Source organism: Haplochromis burtoni, unplaced genomic scaffold (genome assembly GCF_018398535.1).
Source record: "Haplochromis burtoni strain Fernald_Lab_line unplaced genomic scaffold, NCSU_Asbu1 Contig_51, whole genome shotgun sequence".
In the NCBI taxonomy this organism is placed as follows: Eukaryota; Metazoa; Chordata; class Actinopteri; order Cichliformes; family Cichlidae; genus Haplochromis; species Haplochromis burtoni.
The window spans coordinates 328964-348999 of NW_024582412.1; the positions used below are offsets into that span (position 1 = coordinate 328964).

Here is a 20036-nt window from a genome sequence, read left to right on the forward strand (position 1 = left end):
AAAAAAAAAAAAAAAAAGACGAGATGAATTACGCTTAACCATTCCAAAACTCAACATTACTCAAATAAACTGAATTTTGGGGTGAAATGTACTGAGGCAGTGTATAGATAGCATGTTGTGAGTAAACCTACCCTGCCCTGTTTGGGCTGAAAATAACATGAGCTGTAAATTCAGAAAGAACATATTGTGTAAATTGTGACTGACTCATTGATGCAGCATGTATATATGTTCCTCTAGTGCCAGGTCTCTTTCCCCTTGTTGTCCTTAGTCTCTTTCCATGTTTGTGTGTCCAGGTACCAGGCTTCATTCCCTCCAGCAGACTACTGATCATTCACACCTGCCCTTCAGTAACTCTACTGAGCAGCTATGCATCTAAGCTGGCTTTTCCTTCGGATGAGAGGTGAAACGTCTTCAAGTAACTTAAAGAAGTCCAGACGCTTTTTTCTTTCCAAGCTCCTTAAACTACGATGACCTGGATGACTGAGAACCTTCACAGACACAAAAGCCAAGAATGTATATACACTCAGATATATGGCACCCAAAGGTGACAGTAAAGAAGATATAGGCATTTTGTCCATTTTTATGAGGAATCATAAGAATAGGCAAATGTCTCATGAAACTTGTTGCGCATTACTTTAAAGCTGAAAGGTGATTATAGGCATTCCAGGTTACTACCCTGTCATGTAACTCTTGCTGGAATCAACATTTTTTTGCCCATAGTTGCTTAAGTTATCAAATGTCATTCATCTTCTGTGTTCTGTGGTCACCATATTGCTGCAAAATGCTTCCTGTGTGGGTGCAGCTGAATATTGCATTTTGTGCAACACATTAGTAGGGCCTCTTTAGTGTTTTGTGCACTTGTTGCTAGCTGAGATAGATTAGATAGATAAGATAGATGATAATTGTACCTTCTCCCCCTTCATGCCCTGTTTGCCTTCAGGTCCCGGTCTTCCTTGAACTCCCTGCAAGGACAATTTTTTTTTTCTCATTAGCGGCTTTCTTTCAGGCACACAAACACATCGTGTGTACACTCTGTAACCAGGAACAGTAATTTTAAACAAGCTGGCATGTTTTCATCATCTATAGTGACTTTATGCTTTAAACTGCACTCACAGGAACACCTATAGGACCTGGGAGGCCCTGGGGTCCCACCTCTCCAGGAGGCCCCTAAAGAAAAGAGAAGATAGAAAGAGAAGTTACAAAGTCAGGGCTGTTAAGCAGGAAAAGTGCAGTCTTTACAATTCAAAATAGTGGTTTGGTTTTCACCTCTAACCCCGGCAGAGCCTCAGGACCCTGAATTCCTGGAAGACCATCATCGCCCTGCACAAGTGATCAATATTAATATGAGGATGTTTTTAAGAGGTCATATATTATAGACAGATGCAGTTTTTAGATTTAATGTTATTATTAAGATGGCAACGCACAATTATATTTTAATAAATGTTATACAGTGGAGTATACATATAAGACCTAAATCAAACTAACCGGCTCCCCTGGTGGGCCTGGAGGTCCTGGCTCTCCCTTGAGTCCCAGTTCCCCAGGTTCTCCTTTACTTCCCTCATGTCCCTTTGGTCCTGCATGTCCTACTGGACCCTGCAGGAGTCACAAATGTGGTACAAGTCTTGTAACATATTAGTAACATCTTTGATTTTTCCTTGCCCTTCAAATCTGATTACATTTAACATAAGATAACATAAGAGAATGTGATTTTGAAGTAGAATGCTTCTGTATAATCCTGTATACAATTAGATGCCAGGTAAAGTAAAGAACTGTGCTGAGTACACCTCTTGTACACAGTACATCTTGTACACCTGCAGGTACTTCAGTGGTCAAAGGCGTTTATTAAATTACTTTGGCAATTATTTATTTTAAAGATCATAATAAAAATTTTGACTGTTGTAGTATTCTGCTCGACCTTTCTTTAAATTACTTGAAAATAAAGTTCTGACTCAAACACTTAACTGACTGATGTTTGCTGGGATAGAACAGAGTAGCACAATGCTGAAATATTAGTTTGAAACTTTGAAACAACTTTCTGATACTAGAAGGCACTTACAGGTGGTCCGAGCCTCCCAGGATCTCCTCTGACACCACGTGACCCCATTATCCCCTAGAAACATGAGAAAGAGAAAGTAAATTTAATTTTACATGTATATATGTTCTACACACTAAGTTAAAAAAATATTAAAAGGAATAAAAAGTTTACCTGAGGGCCTGCTGAACCCGGTGGTCCAGTAATTCCTACGGGCCCATGCTCGCCCTAGAGAGACATGGATGAAGACCTTTTCAAATCACTGCTTAAGTATTTCTTTAAACAGAGCTCTGCAGGTTCTGGGCTCTATACCAGAAATACGTTCAGCATACCCAGGGTAGCTTTCTGTTATCTGGATTCACTTCACTGATCAGGATACAGGATCACATTTAGCTGGTTATCAATGTGCTAATTTAACTCGGGGTTTCCCCAGTTCACATGAAAGGGGTGGTGTTGGCAGCATACGGCCAATCTAAACAGGACTTTCAGAGATCATGTGACTGTTCTTCCATAGAAAATGATCCCTATGAGTGTCACCTACTCATCAAATGGTGATTATTAAAAATCTATAAAGAATGGTAAATGGCCTGCATTTGTATAGTGCTTTACTTAGTCCCTAAGGACCCCAAAGCGCTTTACACTACATTCAGTCAGTATGTGCCGGACACTGGCGCCACCGGGCCCTCTGACCACCACCAGTAGGCAAAAACATAAACGGTATAGCAGTAAAAGCCACCACTGTTGTAAAAAAAAAAAAAAAAAGACGAGATGAATTACGCTTAACCATTCCAAAACTCAACATTACTCAAATAAACTGAATTTTGGGGTGAAATGTACTGAGGCAGTGTATAGATAGCATGTTGTGAGTAAACCTACCCTGCCCTGTTTGGGCTGAAAATAACATGAGCTGTAAATTCAGAAAGAACATATTGTGTAAATTGTGACTGACTCATTGATGCAGCATGTATATATGTTCCTCTAGTGCCAGGTCTCTTTCCCCTTGTTGTCCTTAGTCTCTTTCCATGTTTGTGTGTCCAGGTACGAGGCTTCATTCCCTCCAGCAGACTACTGATCATTCACACCTGCCCTTCAGTAACTCTACTGAGCAGCTATGCATCTAAGCTGGCTTTTCCTACCAAAGTGATAACAGCGTTCATCAAGCTGCTAGACTATTGGGTTTGAGCCTCAGATTATCCCTGACTGATGAAACGAGTCTGCCTACAGCTATTGCCTAACTCCAGCCTGCTAGTGCAGACCATCTTCTTTATTACGACTCGTCCATTAACCCCGCATCACAGTAAAAATAAACCAATTGAAGTGTCTTTCTGAGTCTGAGCCTCCTTTTAGGCTTGACTTCATTGTGCATAATGAAAAGCACTTCAAAAGTTTGCTGAAACGTCGTGAAAAAACATTCTTAGAGGGCACGCTTAAAATTCTTATTTGGAATTATGTACTATATAAATCTTAACAGCACTGTGACTCTTATGAGAAACCGTTTTGTTACCTTCTCTCCCTGAGGTCCATCGGGACCTGGACGTCCTGGAGGACCTATCATTCCCTGAAATGAGAAAAGAATCACAGCACAATAAAGCTGCACATTAACATCAGTTTGCAATCTGCAGAGTTGTGAGGGAAAAAGCCAACTGTGTGTCATTAAATATCAGTCACAGCTATAAACTATTCAATACAGGTTAATTCAAAAAGCACTCTAAGCAGCATATCAAAAGCATCAATACTCTACATTCTGGTATTCAACTCACCAGTAACCCAGGCAGGCCCACAGGGCCTAGTTCACCCATCAGTCCTGGTTCACCCTGTTCAAGAGGAAGACATCAGTTTCCAATGATTTTAATAAATCTGAATGAAGTTCTTTGTTTAATTTACAGTGATAGATCTTAGATAATCTATCCTTTGTGTCACCCTTTTGCGTTTCAGTGCTCTTAAAAATTGCTCTAATAAATCTCACTGTTGGTGTTTTGAAATTGAACAAGCTTGAAGGAAATGTGGGTAGTGTTACTAAAATGTAACATCCAACTTCCACCGAACTGTTGAGTACACATATTCTCACCATCAGTCCCAAGTGGCCCTTCTCCCCCTTTGGACCCCTGTCACCATTTTCTCCGAGGTGTCCCCAGGGACCCTCTCGACCAGACAAACCAAGAGGTCCCAGCTCACCCTGCACACATTAACAACAACATGACCGGTACTGCAAACATCACCCAGAGAGAACTCGCCTGCTTGTTCAATATATTGTATTTTTAACTAAACTGAAGCTTACCTTCTCCCCCTTGGGCCCAGGATCTCCAACTTCACCGGGAAGTCCAACATCCCCCTGAAGAAGATGAGGGAACAGAAGTTACTTAATGGAAGCCTACAGTGAGGTAAAACCAACATATTTTCCGTCTTCATAAGGCAATGTTTTACATGTAATAAAGAATCAGATCTGTCAGAAAACTCATGTTTGAGAAGATTATACGGTTAGTTTGGCCTACAGCTTTCAAGCACGACTTCTCGCAAATAGTTATGAGGACATGAGGAGGTATAGGGAAATTTCCCCCGAGCCCAACAGCCGGGTTGGTGGAAGGGTTAAAACATGAGGATAGGAGATTTTTCTCTGCTTAAATACACCATCAAACTGGAAGGAGAGAGAGGTTTGAGTGGGAAACAGTTTGAGCTGGCTGAACTAGATATCAGGCTTCACTTTGTTAAAAAACAATAACGCTGTTGTATTGCAGACAACAAAAAGATTATTAAAAGATACTTATCTTGCCACATCCTGTTTTGTTTGTGGTGCTTTCAGGGTTAATGTAGATTTAAAAAGATGTCATTGTTGACATGATTACAAAAACTACAAGCCACATGGTCTCTCTCTGCTCTTTCATAAAATCAAGACTTCAAAACCTTAAAAATGTGAAATAGGTACTGTCATTACCACAGTATCAGGAAAATGGAATTCCACATTTTATGTACCACAAATGGGGGTTTAATGCTTTTCAAACCAATTTTATACTTTTTTAAAAAAACAAAAACAAAACAAAGGACCTCAAATACCTTCAGATTTTCAGCTGAGAGTAATTTAATTCTACCAATAATTAAAAGCACATCTGTTGCACAACAATACACTCTGGACAGGATGCTTGTAGGATTCAATAAAGGAAACGGGGTTCTGGAAAAAAAGAATCACCACCGGTACAACAACTCTGTTATTTAAGAGACAGCAGCTGGACATGTGTTTCAACACCTGAAATAATTTAAGTAAACAAAAGATAATTGTACTTACCTCTTTACCGACTGGTCCAGATGGTCCTTGCAGGCCTTTTCCCCCCTGAGGTCCCCTCTCTCCTGGTGGCCCTTTAGAACCAGGTTTCCCACAAGGTCCTAAATCCCCCTGTCAAACAGGAAAGTGTAGGAAAGTCAGATATCAGGCTTTTGGAGGCTAAAAAGTTGTTAGTTATCAAACGTTTGTACCCTTGCAGACTGTTCTAAATCACTAAACAAAGTCTCCTTGGCTTCATGAGGTCCAAAAGAAAAAGTAGTTTAATGACTTCCACATTTAAGGTTCCTGTACCCAGACCAGACTGTTCCATTTTCTTAAAGTTGCTCAGCATGGAGCATTTAATGAACAGGCGCTGAGTATTGCTGCAGCTACAGAGGTGTCACATTTATTGTGAATTTAATTTCTGTTGCAATAAAAGAATTAAAGAAAATGTTCATCTGTGCCACTGATTAATACAAGGCACAGTGGTCCCTCGTTTATGGTGGGAGTTACGTTCCAAAAATAACACGCAATAGGTGAAATCTGCGAAGTAGCCAACTTAATTTTTTACAATTATTACAGATGTTTTAAGGCTGTAAAACTCCTCACTACACACTTTAGACACTTTTCTCAGACAGACATGAACATTTTCACACTTTTCTCTCTTGCTTAAACACTCTCAAAGTTCAAACCTTCATAGAAAAATAAGTGCAGTATTATAGAATGAAAAAAAAAGGCACCCGCAGGTGATGGCGTTTCATCGACATTTTTGTGTTTGTCGGGGAGAAAACAAACATACAGTGCAGCACTTCAGAGTCACACTGCTACCAATCGAAGATTTATGTAAATTTGACAAGCTGAACGCATTCTGTACTGTACAGGAGATAAGGCACGAAATTGATTGACAATGGTCTACAGCCAATCAGGACGCAGAACACAATGCGCTGTAAAGAAAAAAAAAACATTGAAAACTGCACACACACACAGCGAGGCTGCGAAACGTGAACCACGTTAAAGCGAGGGACCACTGTAACTTACAATTCTGATTGGGCAGAAGTGTTTTTCAAGTCTGACTCTGACATTGTTATGAGAATAAAGACATTTTATTTCAAGTGTTTCCTCAATAATGGAGTCCAAGGTTTATAATTTCGGGTATGCAACTTTGGTCCTGTTACCACTGACCTGGTCTCCTTTCCTTCCAAGTGGGCCCTCGATTCCTGTGTGGCCAGGAGGACCCTGATGAAAAATGTGAAAACTGCTTTATAGAACAGCAAAACTTTAAATTCTAATAGAAAAAACTAATTGGTGGCAAAAAAAAGGGAGCAATTAAAAAAGCCAATTAAAAATAATATTTTCTTTTTAAGCATTAAACAGGGCCTTAATCACACCATAGTTTATGTTCAAAGTATGGAACAATTACAATAAGGGTTGTATTGTAGGCTCTGACATTATGGCTACTCGAGCATGAACCATGAATGTGACTTAGTGTTTAATTAATCAGTGTACATTTTATATAATAATATATAATATAAAAGCTAGTTCTCTTTCATGGAGCTTGCCATGGTGCACTGCCAAGTTATTCCAACAAAATGGACCAACAAAACAACGGCAGCTTAAAGTTGTGACGTTGCAAGAGAAATTTGAGAACGCTAATTTTATTGTACTTATTACAAGCACAAAGCAAAAACAAAATCGTTGCTGGTGACCGCACAAAACATTGTAACCTTTTCTGGACTGAAAATCTCTCTGCTAATCAAAAATACATTTTCTTTTTAACAAAACAGAATTCATCAATATCTGTCTCAAGTTATCTCATCAATGGATATTATGGTGACTCAACACAGTCACAGGCAAAGAAAATTGAGCTCAAATCTTACTACCAGGTGTCAATAATTCCTACACACTTTCTTTAAATCTAATATACAGAATAAGGAAAAAGCTCATAAGATTAGATAAAAGTGCCTTAAGTATTGATCAGCTGGCTTCAGAGGCCCAGCATTTAGGAGAGGTAAGTGAAGAAATCAGATCTAAGAAGTTTTAATTGCTTCACAACAAAATCCACCAACCTGCTGTCCTTGTCGTCCCATGGGGCCTGCTTCTCCAGGTAATCCAGGTAAACCCTGGAAGTTTCAGTGTTTGAACATTAATGAAGGAAGAAATAAGAGATTGTCATTATAAAACATTTACATTACATAATTGTTGAAGTTTACTGTAATTTACCTTAGGTCCTCTTTCCCCCGGTTCCCCTGATAATCCATCAGCACCCTGCGGACCCTGATCAGATCCAACAGACATGCACGTCAGCTTTTATGCACTCTTGTGATGATTCAGTAGATTTTACATGTATTGAAAAACAAATAACATGGACATTTATCTCTCCATGCAACATGAGGTAACAGCAGTCGATGGTAGGTACCCACTCACTGGGATTCCTGCCTGCCCCTGTGGTCCCTGAGGTCCTGGAGGCCCTTTGCTTCCCATTGGTCCTGGTTTTCCAATTGCCCCATCAGGACCTGGTAGACCTGGAGGACCCTTAAAAATGACAGAAAAAAGAATACAAATTGAAACTTTTTCAATTAGGTTATTTTTTTTAAAGTCTAATATAAAAACAATCACTATTTTGCTCACTGATTATTTTTTTCATTAATTTGGAGTAAACACTTCCTGAAGCACATCCTGTGATTTAATCACAACACATTTTTTCTCTTTAATGTGTACAATTCATCAATAACATACAATCAATTTTAATTTAAAGAGATTTTAAACCAATATATTTGCCCGTTTGCCTATATACATGTCTAACAAATGCAAACGATTGCAAATAAACACTTCTTCTGTTTTTATGCACCGCTGGAGCACGTCGATGATGAAATGACTGGTAACTTACTCATTTTGTGATGATTGTTTCATGGATTGTGAGTAATATAATACAAGAACGGGTTGCAGGGAAATCAGCAACAATGAATCAATTAAAACCCATTTATGTGATGTAAATACAGCATACTCAGTTTTATGGAAAGACAGCTCCCTCCCTGCAGTAACAGCTTACAACAGCTGCATCTTATTCAGTGGAGCTTTAGATGATCTTTAAATGATTAGTTTTATTTTGTCTTATTGTGGGAGTCACAGCAAGCCTGACCAAAAATAGCTTCATCAACAAGTCTGACGGGACAATCAGCAAAAACATAGAATTGAATAGTAAGTACTGCAGACTGGTTTTGTTTTCTAGGCAGACCTTCAACAGCATGCAGAACTACATATTCTTCAACACCTAATCTAAACATGCCACGTTAAATAAAGGAAAAAGCAGTGAGTGAGATTGGGCAAACACAATCTGCCCAAATGAAAATGCAGAGTGCAATCTTCTTTATTTAACTCAAACTTACTTGTGGACCCTGTATCCCTTTGAGGCCGTCATCTCCTAGACGACCCTGTTAGAAACAACAACAGTTCAACTTGTTGAAACACAGAATTGAAAGTCATGCTGTGATGGCTCTGAAAAGAATTTTAGCATAATGTTAAATTGCCTTTAAAACTGTCAGTTTGCGACCTTATTTAATATATTTCCTCACTTTATCTCTCTGACAGTTTTTTCGTTTGCTCTGGTAAATATGCTATTAGCAAAATATCTGTAAATCGAATCTTGTTGGGCATGCTTTGTTCAGCTTATCACACTGATCATCCCAATTTAGCAGCAGGCTATTTTAACGATTAATGATGCTAGTGCTCATGCTGAATTGCCTTTAAATATTTACTGCAATTCTGTGAGGCTCTTTGGAATGTTTTTCTTCTTTTTAGCTTTCAGTTTATTCTAATTTAGGCATACAACGTATTGTTTGATGAATCACAATGCTGTTGCTAAACTAAACTAAATTGCCTGTAAGCCTGTGATGCCGTTTGGTATTTTTTAACATTTTATTTCTCTGACAAAGTTATCCTTCTGCTCAGCAGGGGTTGAGGCAATGGATGATGGTGTCAGGGATTGACGATGGTTAAAGTGACTGGCGAGAGTTCACCAACAAGGTGAACACATTGTACAACAAAAGCATGTACACCTCCAGTACTTGGTAAAATGTTCCTTAGTAACTTGTACCTCAACCTTTGGATAGCCATCAACAAGTTTCTGGTAAAAAAGGAAAAAAAACCCCCCAAAAAAACAGTTTCTGGTATAACTCTGGCTGGATATTTGACAACTCTTCTTGGCAGAATTGGTAGAGTTCATTTAAATTGGTTGGTCTCCTGACATGGATGCCTCTTTTAGCATTGTTCATAAATTTTCAATAGGGTTGAGGTTGGGGCGTTGGGAAAGCTATTCCAGAAGCTTAATGTTATTCTGCTTTCCAAACTGAGTTTTGATATTTGATAGTTTCAGCATGATACTATCATCACCATACTTGACAGTTGATACAAAGCACTTAGCTTTGAAACCCTCACCTTCCCTCTTGTCATTGAGCCTAATAGCTCAATCTTTGTTTCTCTGACCATGAAACTTTTCTCCAGAAGGCAAATGGATTTTCCATGGTGGCAGCTGCTCAATTTAAGCTGAGCATGAATGAGTTCATTTTGGAGCAGCGGCTTGTTTCTTGGTCAGCACCATCTCAGTAAAATAAAACTCTGGCTGTGTACAGTGATGCTGGTGTTTCAGCACTTTCCAGTTGGTTGTTCCTGGGTTTTCTTGAAAATCATAAACAATTTTCTTTATATCTGAGGGTGATATATGGTTTTCTTCTGGACCTTGGCAAAATGGCGACAAATCCAAATGTCTTGTACCTGTGTACAATTGTTTGAATGAATGAGCTTGGAATCTGCAGCTGTTTAAAAATGGTTCCAAGGCAGCATCCTAACTTGTGTAAATCTATAATTCTCCTACTTAGATCTTAATCTTCCTTGGACTTTCCTATAACTCTGACTATTGGTCAGTCCAATTTGAGCAAGTCCATTTTATGCTGGCAAAGACAAACTACCAAACTAGCTGTAGTCATAATCATAATCACTAACGAAAAGTTAATAGGCCTTTGCCTTATGAAGTTAAAAGGCGTCATGTTTGCCTACTGGTGGTGGTCAGAGGGCCCGGTGGCGCCAGTGTCCAGCAGCTTCGCCTCTGTCAGTGCGCCCCAGATCAGCTGTGGCTACAATGTAGCTTGCCATCACCAGTGTGTGAATGAATGGGTGGATGACTGATTGTAGTGTAAAGCGCTTTGGGATCCTTAGGGACTAAGTAAAGCGCTATACAAATACAGGCCATTTACCATCATCATAATTATCATCATCAAATGCAAGAAAACAAAAGAAGGATATTTCTGACTGTTGGGCTGATTTTTAAATCAGGGTTTAATTGCATTTGCAGAAATACTTATTCATCTTGTGTCCTTTTTTATTTTCAGTTTATTATTATTATAAATTATAATGTTTAATGTGATGGTTTCTCAAAGTGATATTTCACAGAGACACCAGAAACTTAACACTTACAACCAAATTATAAGATAAACCACCTTGTGAGGATTTGTCTCACCTGTGGTCCCCGGGGTCCCTTCTCTCCAGGAGGACCTTGCAAACCCTAAAAAAATGAAACAGAGTTAGATCATGCTCCTTATATCTGCATGTTTAAAAAACACTCACATCACATTGGTTGCTTTCTGTGGTTGATCAGCTATGGGATAAGTGGGTAAAATATGTTAAACCTACAAAACTGGATATTGCTGATGTCTTAGGTGATCAACAGTGTGATCTTATTTATGTATTTATATTTAATTATTGTTATTTTATCTTATTTATTTATTCATTTTTATGTGGGCACTCCTCCAAAATTGTAGAAAGTTCACACAAGCTGTAAAATCTTATGATTTACTGACATTGTACTAGTTGTATTACTTGATTTGTAAAGATGAATTGTTATCTGCAGATGGAGATTTTTTTTTTAACTGTAATTTTAGTGATCTCTGGCTGTAAAGATGTGTTTTAGGTTACTCAGTTTCAACCTGTCCTGAATCTTTAACCATAGCTAAGCTAGTGTAACACCAATACAAACTAAACACACTTAAAGGATATTAAGTTCTTTAAGTATCTTTAATGATTTTATGACCTGTAATTGACCTAAAAGCACATGTTTAAAAATTTAAGTTAACTTTTTTTAACTTATCTAAAAACACAATATCTTCTGTCTGACACATCCCCTTGGTTTGTTTACTTGTATTTTGTTATTCTCAGTGAGAATAAAACACTAACATTTGTATGCCTGATAATCTTTGGAACCTTAACCTGGGTTTTTCTCTACCATGATGAGTGCAGCTTTAAATGCCTTCAGTGATGTGGAACAATGACGAGTTTAAGACATTATTTAGCGTTCAAACTGAGCTCAAACTGCCTTATTTCTATGACACATTGATTGATTTCACTGCAGTGTTGGGCAGCCATCTGTGTAAGTAAAAAGTGGCTCCAATGACACTGCATAGAGTGCTGGCAGCTTCAAAAAACAGTCTCACTTTCACTACTTAAAACTAACTCTTTCCATGCACAAGGGACCTTCTTATTCCTAAATCTAACCAACAAAAAGACCGACAGTGATTTATAGGGTAAACAAACTTTGGCAAGAACAGCACAGATTTTGTTTTTTCTCCCACAACTTAACCAAAACTGAAAAAAAAACCATATGAGTCAAGTTGAGGTAATTATTTTGTACCATTACAGAAAAAAACAATAAACAGGGAAGATCAGTGGAGTACCTATTTGAAGAATTAAGCTGGCATTTGATGTGTACAGTTGTGGCCAGACGCGAAGACAGTGATTGGAACAATTTATTTGTCCTCTTTCAGCTGAGCCTGCCACATCACTTACTTCGCCATTAGATTTTCCTCCAGAGCTCTCAGTAAAATCAATCACTCTGACTTGTTTGCCTCCATATACTGGCAGTCCCTGTAGACCAGCTGCACATTTCATCGGTCTATTTTATTTACCAGCCCCTTCTTGGTGTGACCCCACCATCTCTTCTGCTTTAATCTAATCTGCTTTACAATACTCAGTCTACCCCTCATATACCCCAAATAGCTCCCAGGGGTTAAAGGTTAGGAAATAAAAAAGCAAAAATAAACTGCAGACACTTACTGGAGGTCCAGGCTTCCCAACAGGACCGGGTAATCCTCGTAAACCTGGCTCCCCCTGGTGCAGAAAAAAGAAAAATAATTTTATTGTGATTGTTTCTGATAATTGAAGCTGTAAAGTTACTTCCAATCAAAAGATTTTAACAGCTTTAACAGAACATTTCTGTACTCACCTAAATGTCAAAAATATTCTAGTCAAAAATCTTTCGCTTGCCCTTTTCATAGCTGAGTCCCTCACTTTTAACACAATTTACCGACTCATGTACGTACAACAACATCTTTCGTCCAGTTCCTATATGAAAAAGGACAAGGTGAGATAGATGTCAGGAGGATGATCTTACCCTTGGTCCTGTGAAACCTGTTGGCCCACGCATTCCCACAGTTCCTGGGATACCCTAATGACAGAGGGAGACACAGGACATTATTACTACTATCATTTCAGCAAATATGGAGCTGAAGGCTCTTGTAGGCTTTTAGCGCCATACCATAATTATTTAAAGATTAATTATTTTATTTCAGGATATACTACAATGTTCACGCGCATATTTGAAATCATTCAAAACTAATAAAAGCTGTTAGACACAACAGCTGTGACTTTCTTCCCAAAACATCTGTGTATTGTGTTCAAGTGATATGAGCTGAAGTCCAACTAGGGCCGAGCTGTATTCTCATGTAATACCAATTTTAACCACTATATCAAACAAAAGGCCTGGGGACCAGAATTGGACCAGCAAAGATTACAATCTGGCTAATTGTATGGCTTCGTAAAATGTGAAAGAGAACAGAAATTTTGGATTTTTAATTGTATGTTCATAGGTTTTACAGCTTTTCCTACTGATAAAACCTCCCCCATGGCTATTCATGCTACACCAAAGCGGTCAAATTATGGTTTTCTGTAATTTTACACATTTACTTTTAAAAATGTAAGGTCAAAGAGTCGTGGCGACAGATTTCTTTCTTTCTTTCTGGAAAAGCTATAAAATACACTAAAAAGACTTGTTACAGAGTATAAGCTTTTGGGTTGGCATTACTTTAGATTTTGTTTTGTGTTGCTTGCATGCTTTGGTGTTTCTTTGTGTTTGATGTGAGGTGTGGGCCACACCCATGTGGGAGTGGAGATTCTACTCTAGTCCAGCTGCCAGCTATTTGGAGTTGAATACAGGGAGCAGCTGATTGGGGAGGATTGGAGCCCTTCTCTATAAAGGGGAGAGGAAACAGGAAGTAGGTGTTGTCGTTGTTTTTTTTTTTTTAGTAGGACACTGGTGTAGCAGGGAAGCCTCGAAGATCCAGGATGAAGTGTGCACATTTTAACGGAAAAGATTTTTAACCGGGCCTGGTTTTGCTTTTAAAATAATCTGAAGATGTTGGAGGGAGGACTCATTCTTATTGGGATGTGAGTGGATGTTCTGGGAGGCAGGAAAACAAACGCTGGACTGGAGACTCTCTGTGCCCCTGACAAGGAAACTGGACCAGTTTTGGGGAAGTTCCAGCTCCCAGGATGTGATGTGGAGACCCAGCCTCGATGAAGTCGGGCCTGAAAAGGTGGATGGCAAGCCTTTTTGAGGAAGATGCAGGATTGATATGTTTTGGCTGCTTGTTCTTCCAAGTGACCACCTTTCCCCTGTCCTGACCGCGGTGGCTTTGGGCCTTGTATTCCTGGCCAGAGTTGTGTCTTCAGCCAGTAGTTTTTCCCGGAGAAAGAACAAATAAATCTTGTGTAACCCATTACAGTGTGCGTGTGGTGGTTCGTTACTGGTCAATATTAGAGCTACTACTTTCTTGTACGGAGGCCATTTTGGGCCTTACGTAACAGACTGAATATACTTCAGAGCCAAGCCAGTCACCTTCAGATCGGCAATACCGCTGTCAGGGTCTCTATTCTTGTTTTGTGTTGTATTACCTATTCTGCTGCTGTTTGTGGATGAGATTACAGCTACCTACATTTATGATCGAAATACCTTATTTCGGATCAAATCAGCAATGGAGTTGACGGATAAAAATGAGAAACACTTTGGAGGCTTCCCTCCACCACTTGGGCGATAAGCTGATGCCCATAACCTCCCATGGTTGCTTGTGTCAGGCAGAAACCGGAGCTGCCATTCCTCGACAAAAAGTTGCCGGAGGAAGCGAGGAAGGAGAGCGGGCATCCAAGTGAGATTATGGAAATATAGGAATACCGCTGATTTAGCATCCTGTTCGAGGCTCCCAACATTGGATGTTTTAGCTAAAACGGACTTCCAGCTGAATGCACGGCTTCTCCGCACGAGTTTCATAAGGACAGTCTTACTGTACCGCGGCTTACGATAAAAGGTAAGAAGTCCCGGGCATTGTGCAGGGCAAACCTGCGCCAAGCCTCTCAGGATCTAACCACAGATGTTTCAGCCTCGCCGATTAAGATGACCCTATTAAACTGTCGTTCAATCTCAAACAAGGCATTTGTCCTTTGTTTTATTAGGAATAACCTGGAATAACCTGGATTTTTTTATTCCTATCGGAAACTTGGCAGCGAAATATGGAATTTCCTCATTTCAATGAACTGGGCCCTGCAGATTTGTCTGTATTTGTCTGACCACACGATTGATTTCAGGATGTGGAGGTGGGCTGGTTGTTATTGCTAGAAACTCCTTTTTCTGTCATCTGGTGAAGACCTCTTCTTTTAATTCTGTTGAGATTCAGATGATGAAGATAAACAGGAATAATCCCTTCCATGTGATCTCAATCTATAGACCACTGGCACTAGCGAGGAGTTTCTTAGTTGACTTTCTATCCTCCACCATCAAGCTGAATAAAATCTTTCTGCTGGGGGATATTAATGTCCATGTTGATGACAAATCATGCCACACTGCTTCTGAATTTCTTAGTCCTTTAGACTCCTTTAACTTTACCCAACACACTGGTAACTGGGCCAACACACAGGGGTGGCCACACCTTAGATTTGATTCTATCACTGGGTCTGGATATCGGTCCAGTTTGTCGTGAGGACATTTTTATTAGTGATCATAAATATCTTTTATTTGATCTCTCCTTTATTTCTGACACACTGCCCTCTGTTCATGTGAAGCATTCACGATTAATTACTGACCCTTTAATTCACATTGTCAAAATATTCTAGATAAAGTTGCTCCTCTTAAAATCAGGAAAAGCGGCACTACCAAATCCCTGCCCTGGTTCACAGAAGCTATTCGCAGCTTTAGGCGAATTTGCCGTAAAACTGAGCGCCTGTGGAAAGCCACAAAACTTGAGGTTCATAAGCTCCACCTAAAAGAACTATTATCTACCTTCAACTACATGGTGAAAGATGCGAGAGCCACTTATTTCACTAAACGACTTGCAGTAGGAAAAAGAAATCCTAAGGTTCACAGTACAGTAAGTAACATAGTCTCTCCCAAACTCCGTGTACACCTGTCATTTCAGATAAGGACTGCAATGACTTTCTAAGATTTTTCCAAGACAAAATCAGTAACCTAAGAGGAAACTCAGCTCCCTCAGATAGTCCCTTCAACCACGATCTTCCACACCCTGTAATTATCGAATCCCTTCACCCAGTTTCTTTAGAAGATCTAAAAGAAATACTGATCCAAATGAAACCCTCAATGTCCTACCTACTTCTTTATTTTGCAAAGTTTTTGACACCATTGGGCCCTCTGTGGTCACACGGATAAACTGTTCCCTACTGTCTGGCTCTGTCCCCAGGTGCTTTAAACAGAGTGTTATTCAACCTCTGCTGAAAAAGCCGAACCTGGATCTGACTCTTCAGTCAAGCTACAGACCCATCTCAAAACTTCCTTTCATTTCTAAAATATTAGAAAAGGTCGTTTGGTCCCAAGTAAAGAAGGCACTGGAGAAACATAACATTCTTGATGACCTTCAGTCGGGATTCAGAAAGTCACAGTCCACAGAAACTGCTCTCCTCAAAGTCACAAATGACCTTTTGATGGCCGCGAACAGAGGCGATTGCTCAATCCTTGTCCTATTGGACCTTAGCTCGGCCTTCAATACCGTTGATCATCAGATCTTAATTCACCGCTTAAATCATATGGTGGGGATATCTGGATCTGTTTTGCCTCATTTCTGGCAGATAGAACATTCATAGTTTCGGTGGGAAACCTTTGCTCAGTTGTAGCTAAATTGTCATGGGGAGTTCTGCAAGGTTCGGTTCTAAGCCCCCTATTGTTTTCATTATATATCCTTCATTAAGGCCGTATCATTAGTAGCTTCAAAATTATTTCCTACCACCTGTATGCAAATGATATCCAATTATACATCTCCTTTAAACCCTGGGAATTAGACAAATTATTCCCTCTAATGGACTGTCTTAAAGAGATTAATGGTTGGATGACAAACAATTTCTTGCAGATGAATGCAGACAAGACTGAGTGATTGATCATTGCCCCAGAGAGCATCAAGCCCCAAATTAGTCAATGTCTGTGTCCTTTTCATCCTCAATAAAAGCTACTGCTCAGAACCTCTGTCTTTTGACGCTCATATCACGTCTGTGACCCGCTCCTGCTTTTTTCATTTAAGAAACATTGCCAAACTCAGGACTATTGTATCCAAAGGCAAACTGGAGATACTTGTCCATGCCTTCATCTCCTCTTGTTTAGATTACTAACGTAACGTACTCTTTTCTTGTCTGCCTAAGGTTTCCCTAAATCGCCTCCAAGCGGACCAAAATGCCGCAGCAGGGCTCCCACAGTCATAAATTCTCCCATATCACCCCTGTGTTAAAATCCTTGCACTGGCTTCCGGTTGGGTATAGATATCAGTTTTACTCTTACATTCATGTCCCTACAAGGTGAGGCCCCCACCTATATCACTGAGCTTCTCCAACCCTACTCTCCAAACCGGATCTTTAGATCCACTGATAGTGGTCTTCTAACCATTCCACGGGCCCGTTTGAAAACAAAGGGGGATTACGCTTTTCGACCCCTGGCTCCAATACTGTGGAACAGCTCAAAACACATCTGCTTAGACAGGCATTTAGGTAATATTCATGTGTAGTATACTCTTTTATTGGATATGTTACTATACCCTCTTTATACTGTTTTATTGTTTCGATTGATATGCTTTTATTCCCAAGTGAAGCACTTTGAAATAACTTCCTGTTTTAAAAAGTACTATATAAATAAATTTTACTTACTACTTTTACTAGTTGTTATGCTAAACTTGTGCTGCTTATATACTGTATGTACATACATTTTGTTTTGAAATGTAATGCAGGCGGATTCCTTGCAGCAGAAGAATCACTTACATACATGCCTACAGGGCCCTGAGGTCCCTCAAACCCTGGCTTTCCTGTGAAGCCCTGAAGAAACACATTCAAAACACAAAAAAAACATTAAAAAAAAAACTTCTCTGTAGACAGATATCACAGAGGTCATGACTACTATTTGCAGCCTCACCCTTTCTCCTGGGGGTCCTGGTGAGCCTGGAGGCCCCGTCTTCCCCGTTGGCCCCTGATATGTCAACAACAAGGAATCCATCAAAACTAAGACGTGGTAGAAAATGTTTATCTTATCAGCCAGTCAGATTTACATGTCATGACCTTCATTACAACAGTAACATTAAAAACAAGGATGCTGCTGATCTTGCAGGGTAAAATTTAGGACATTTTTGCAAACACAGTTATTTCCTGTTTCTCAGGAAATGATACCAGCTACTCAATATCACTGCAATATATTAAGCTTAGTTTGAATATCATCCCAATAATTATGCAAAGCAGCTATAGTAGAGTCTAAGAATAAAAAATGGACCTGAAATGAGCATAATAGGTGCACTTTACATGAAAAACCAAGGGATTAGATAATACCTTCATACAGTTTTTGAGCTATATCCTTTCAATGACAAAGTCTTTCCAGGCTATCAAGCCTCTACACCAGGGGTCCCCAATCTCAGTCCACAAGGGCCGGTGTCTCTGCAGGTTTTAGATCTCACCCTGGGTCAACACACCCGAATCACATGATTAGTTCATTACCAGGCCTCTGGAGAACTTCAGGACATGTCGAGAAGGTAATTTATCTATTCAAATCAGCTGTGATGGATCAAGGGCACATCTAAAACCTGCAGGGACACCGGCCCTCGTGGACTGGGATTGGGGACCCTTGCTCTACACGCTACACAGGTACAGTGCTCTGTCTCTCAAAATGAAATAAAAACAAAGGCATACCGCAGAACCTGGTGCACCATCAGTTCCTCTCACTCCGGGAATTCCTTGAAACCCCTAAATAGGAAGGAGAAGACGTAATGAAGAATGGGCAAAGAACCAAGGAGAACTGCACTGATGATCTATAAAAGTGCAAACACAAAATAATGTGCAGTGAGCTGTTATACTATTAGTCTAAATTGGCTGATTCAGCATTTTGCTAATGATTGCTGAATACAGGATTTAATTGTTTCTTGGCAGTTGCATTAAAAGGGATTCATGAGATGATTCATGTTTTCTCAGCTGATTTAGCAGCTTTCTTGTGCTCGGAAAATCGTATCTTAAAGTACATTTAAGATAAGTACAGTATAAACATTTTAGAAAATTCTAATTTTGTAGGAAAGGTTTGGGGAAAATTCTTCCCCAAACTTGCTTTTCTCTCCTTTTCAGGGTCGTGGGGGGTGCTGGAGCCTATCCCAGCTGTCTTAGGGCAAGAGACAAGGTACACCCTGGACAGGTCGCCAGTCTGTCGCAGGACTAACACATATACACAGACAACCATTCACACTCACATTTACAACTATGGGCAATTTAGAGTTTCTAATTACCTATCCCCACTAACTGCATGTCTTTGGACAGTGGGAGGAAGCCAGAGTACCTGGGGAGAACCCAAGCAAACACGAGGAGAACATGCAAACTCCACAGAAAAGACCCCTCCCTGATGGTGGAACTGAACTCAGGACCTTCTTGCTGTGAGGCAACAGTGTTAAGGCAACAACTGCCCGATTTGCAAATAATCATCCTCTAATTTATAAATGTAGACAGACTGCCAACACCAGTTTCCGGTGTATGCACTGCTTTGCAATAGGGGATGAATTAACTGGTTGCCAACTGGTTGTATTCTCTTTATAGTCCTTCATAAAAGTAAGGTTGTAGAGTGTATGTGCACATGTGCAACTTTGCTGTTAAATCGCCATCCCACAGCATCCTTCTGTTTGTGTATGTAGATGACAATATCTTTTTTTTGGCCTTTTTATCTTATACAGATTGCATGTAATTGCTAAGTTGACCCCATTCATTCACATACTGATAGCAAATTGACAGCAGACTGGCTCCATCTCACTGTTGATTTATCATCATGTGCACCACCAAGCTCATTTCAGAGAAGACAACTGACAATGAGTGGTTGAAGACCTGGTACCTGTCTTTGAAACAACCATTTCAGAGGCAACAAAAATGCAAGTTCATTGGACACTCTCACAATAATTTTGTTAGGCATGAACAAAAATTTAGGTTTTCCCCAAGGCAAATGTAATATGAGGGGAATTATGCTTCATAATTTTTCACGACGTATTGCCTTGACGAAAACTTAAAACCAGTGACTGAGACTGGGCTTTCACAATATTAAATTACATTCTCACCTCATGATTATTGTTGCACTATGTATAAAAAATACCATCAGCTAAATGTATTTATAACTTCATTTTATAGTGTTTATTTTAATTAAAT

The 20036-nt window shown here is 39.6% G+C and overlaps 1 protein-coding gene across 2 annotated transcripts in view; it reads right to left on the reverse strand.

Moving 5' to 3' along the window:
* Window positions 1-20036, reverse strand: part of si:ch211-196i2.1 (collagen alpha-1(I) chain) — a 117228-nt gene that overhangs the window by 14473 nt on the left and 82719 nt on the right. For both annotated transcript variants that reach the window (XM_005921731.2, XM_014333404.2), the window contains 22 exons: window positions 18552-18605; window positions 17788-17841; window positions 17637-17690; window positions 12727-12780; window positions 12390-12443; window positions 10801-10845; window positions 8675-8719; window positions 7713-7820; window positions 7509-7562; window positions 7355-7408; window positions 6471-6524; window positions 5313-5420; window positions 4311-4364; window positions 4101-4208; window positions 3793-3846; window positions 3537-3590; window positions 2207-2260; window positions 2057-2110; window positions 1486-1593; window positions 1267-1320; window positions 1114-1167; window positions 909-962 (listed from right to left, as the gene is read on the reverse strand). In XM_005921731.2, the coding sequence (XP_005921793.1) occupies window positions 909-962; window positions 1114-1167; window positions 1267-1320; window positions 1486-1593; window positions 2057-2110; window positions 2207-2260; window positions 3537-3590; window positions 3793-3846; window positions 4101-4208; window positions 4311-4364; window positions 5313-5420; window positions 6471-6524; window positions 7355-7408; window positions 7509-7562; window positions 7713-7820; window positions 8675-8719; window positions 10801-10845; window positions 12390-12443; window positions 12727-12780; window positions 17637-17690; window positions 17788-17841; window positions 18552-18605 (1386 nt within the window). The remainder of the gene's footprint in view (window positions 1-908; window positions 963-1113; window positions 1168-1266; window positions 1321-1485; window positions 1594-2056; window positions 2111-2206; window positions 2261-3536; window positions 3591-3792; window positions 3847-4100; window positions 4209-4310; window positions 4365-5312; window positions 5421-6470; window positions 6525-7354; window positions 7409-7508; window positions 7563-7712; window positions 7821-8674; window positions 8720-10800; window positions 10846-12389; window positions 12444-12726; window positions 12781-17636; window positions 17691-17787; window positions 17842-18551; window positions 18606-20036) is intronic.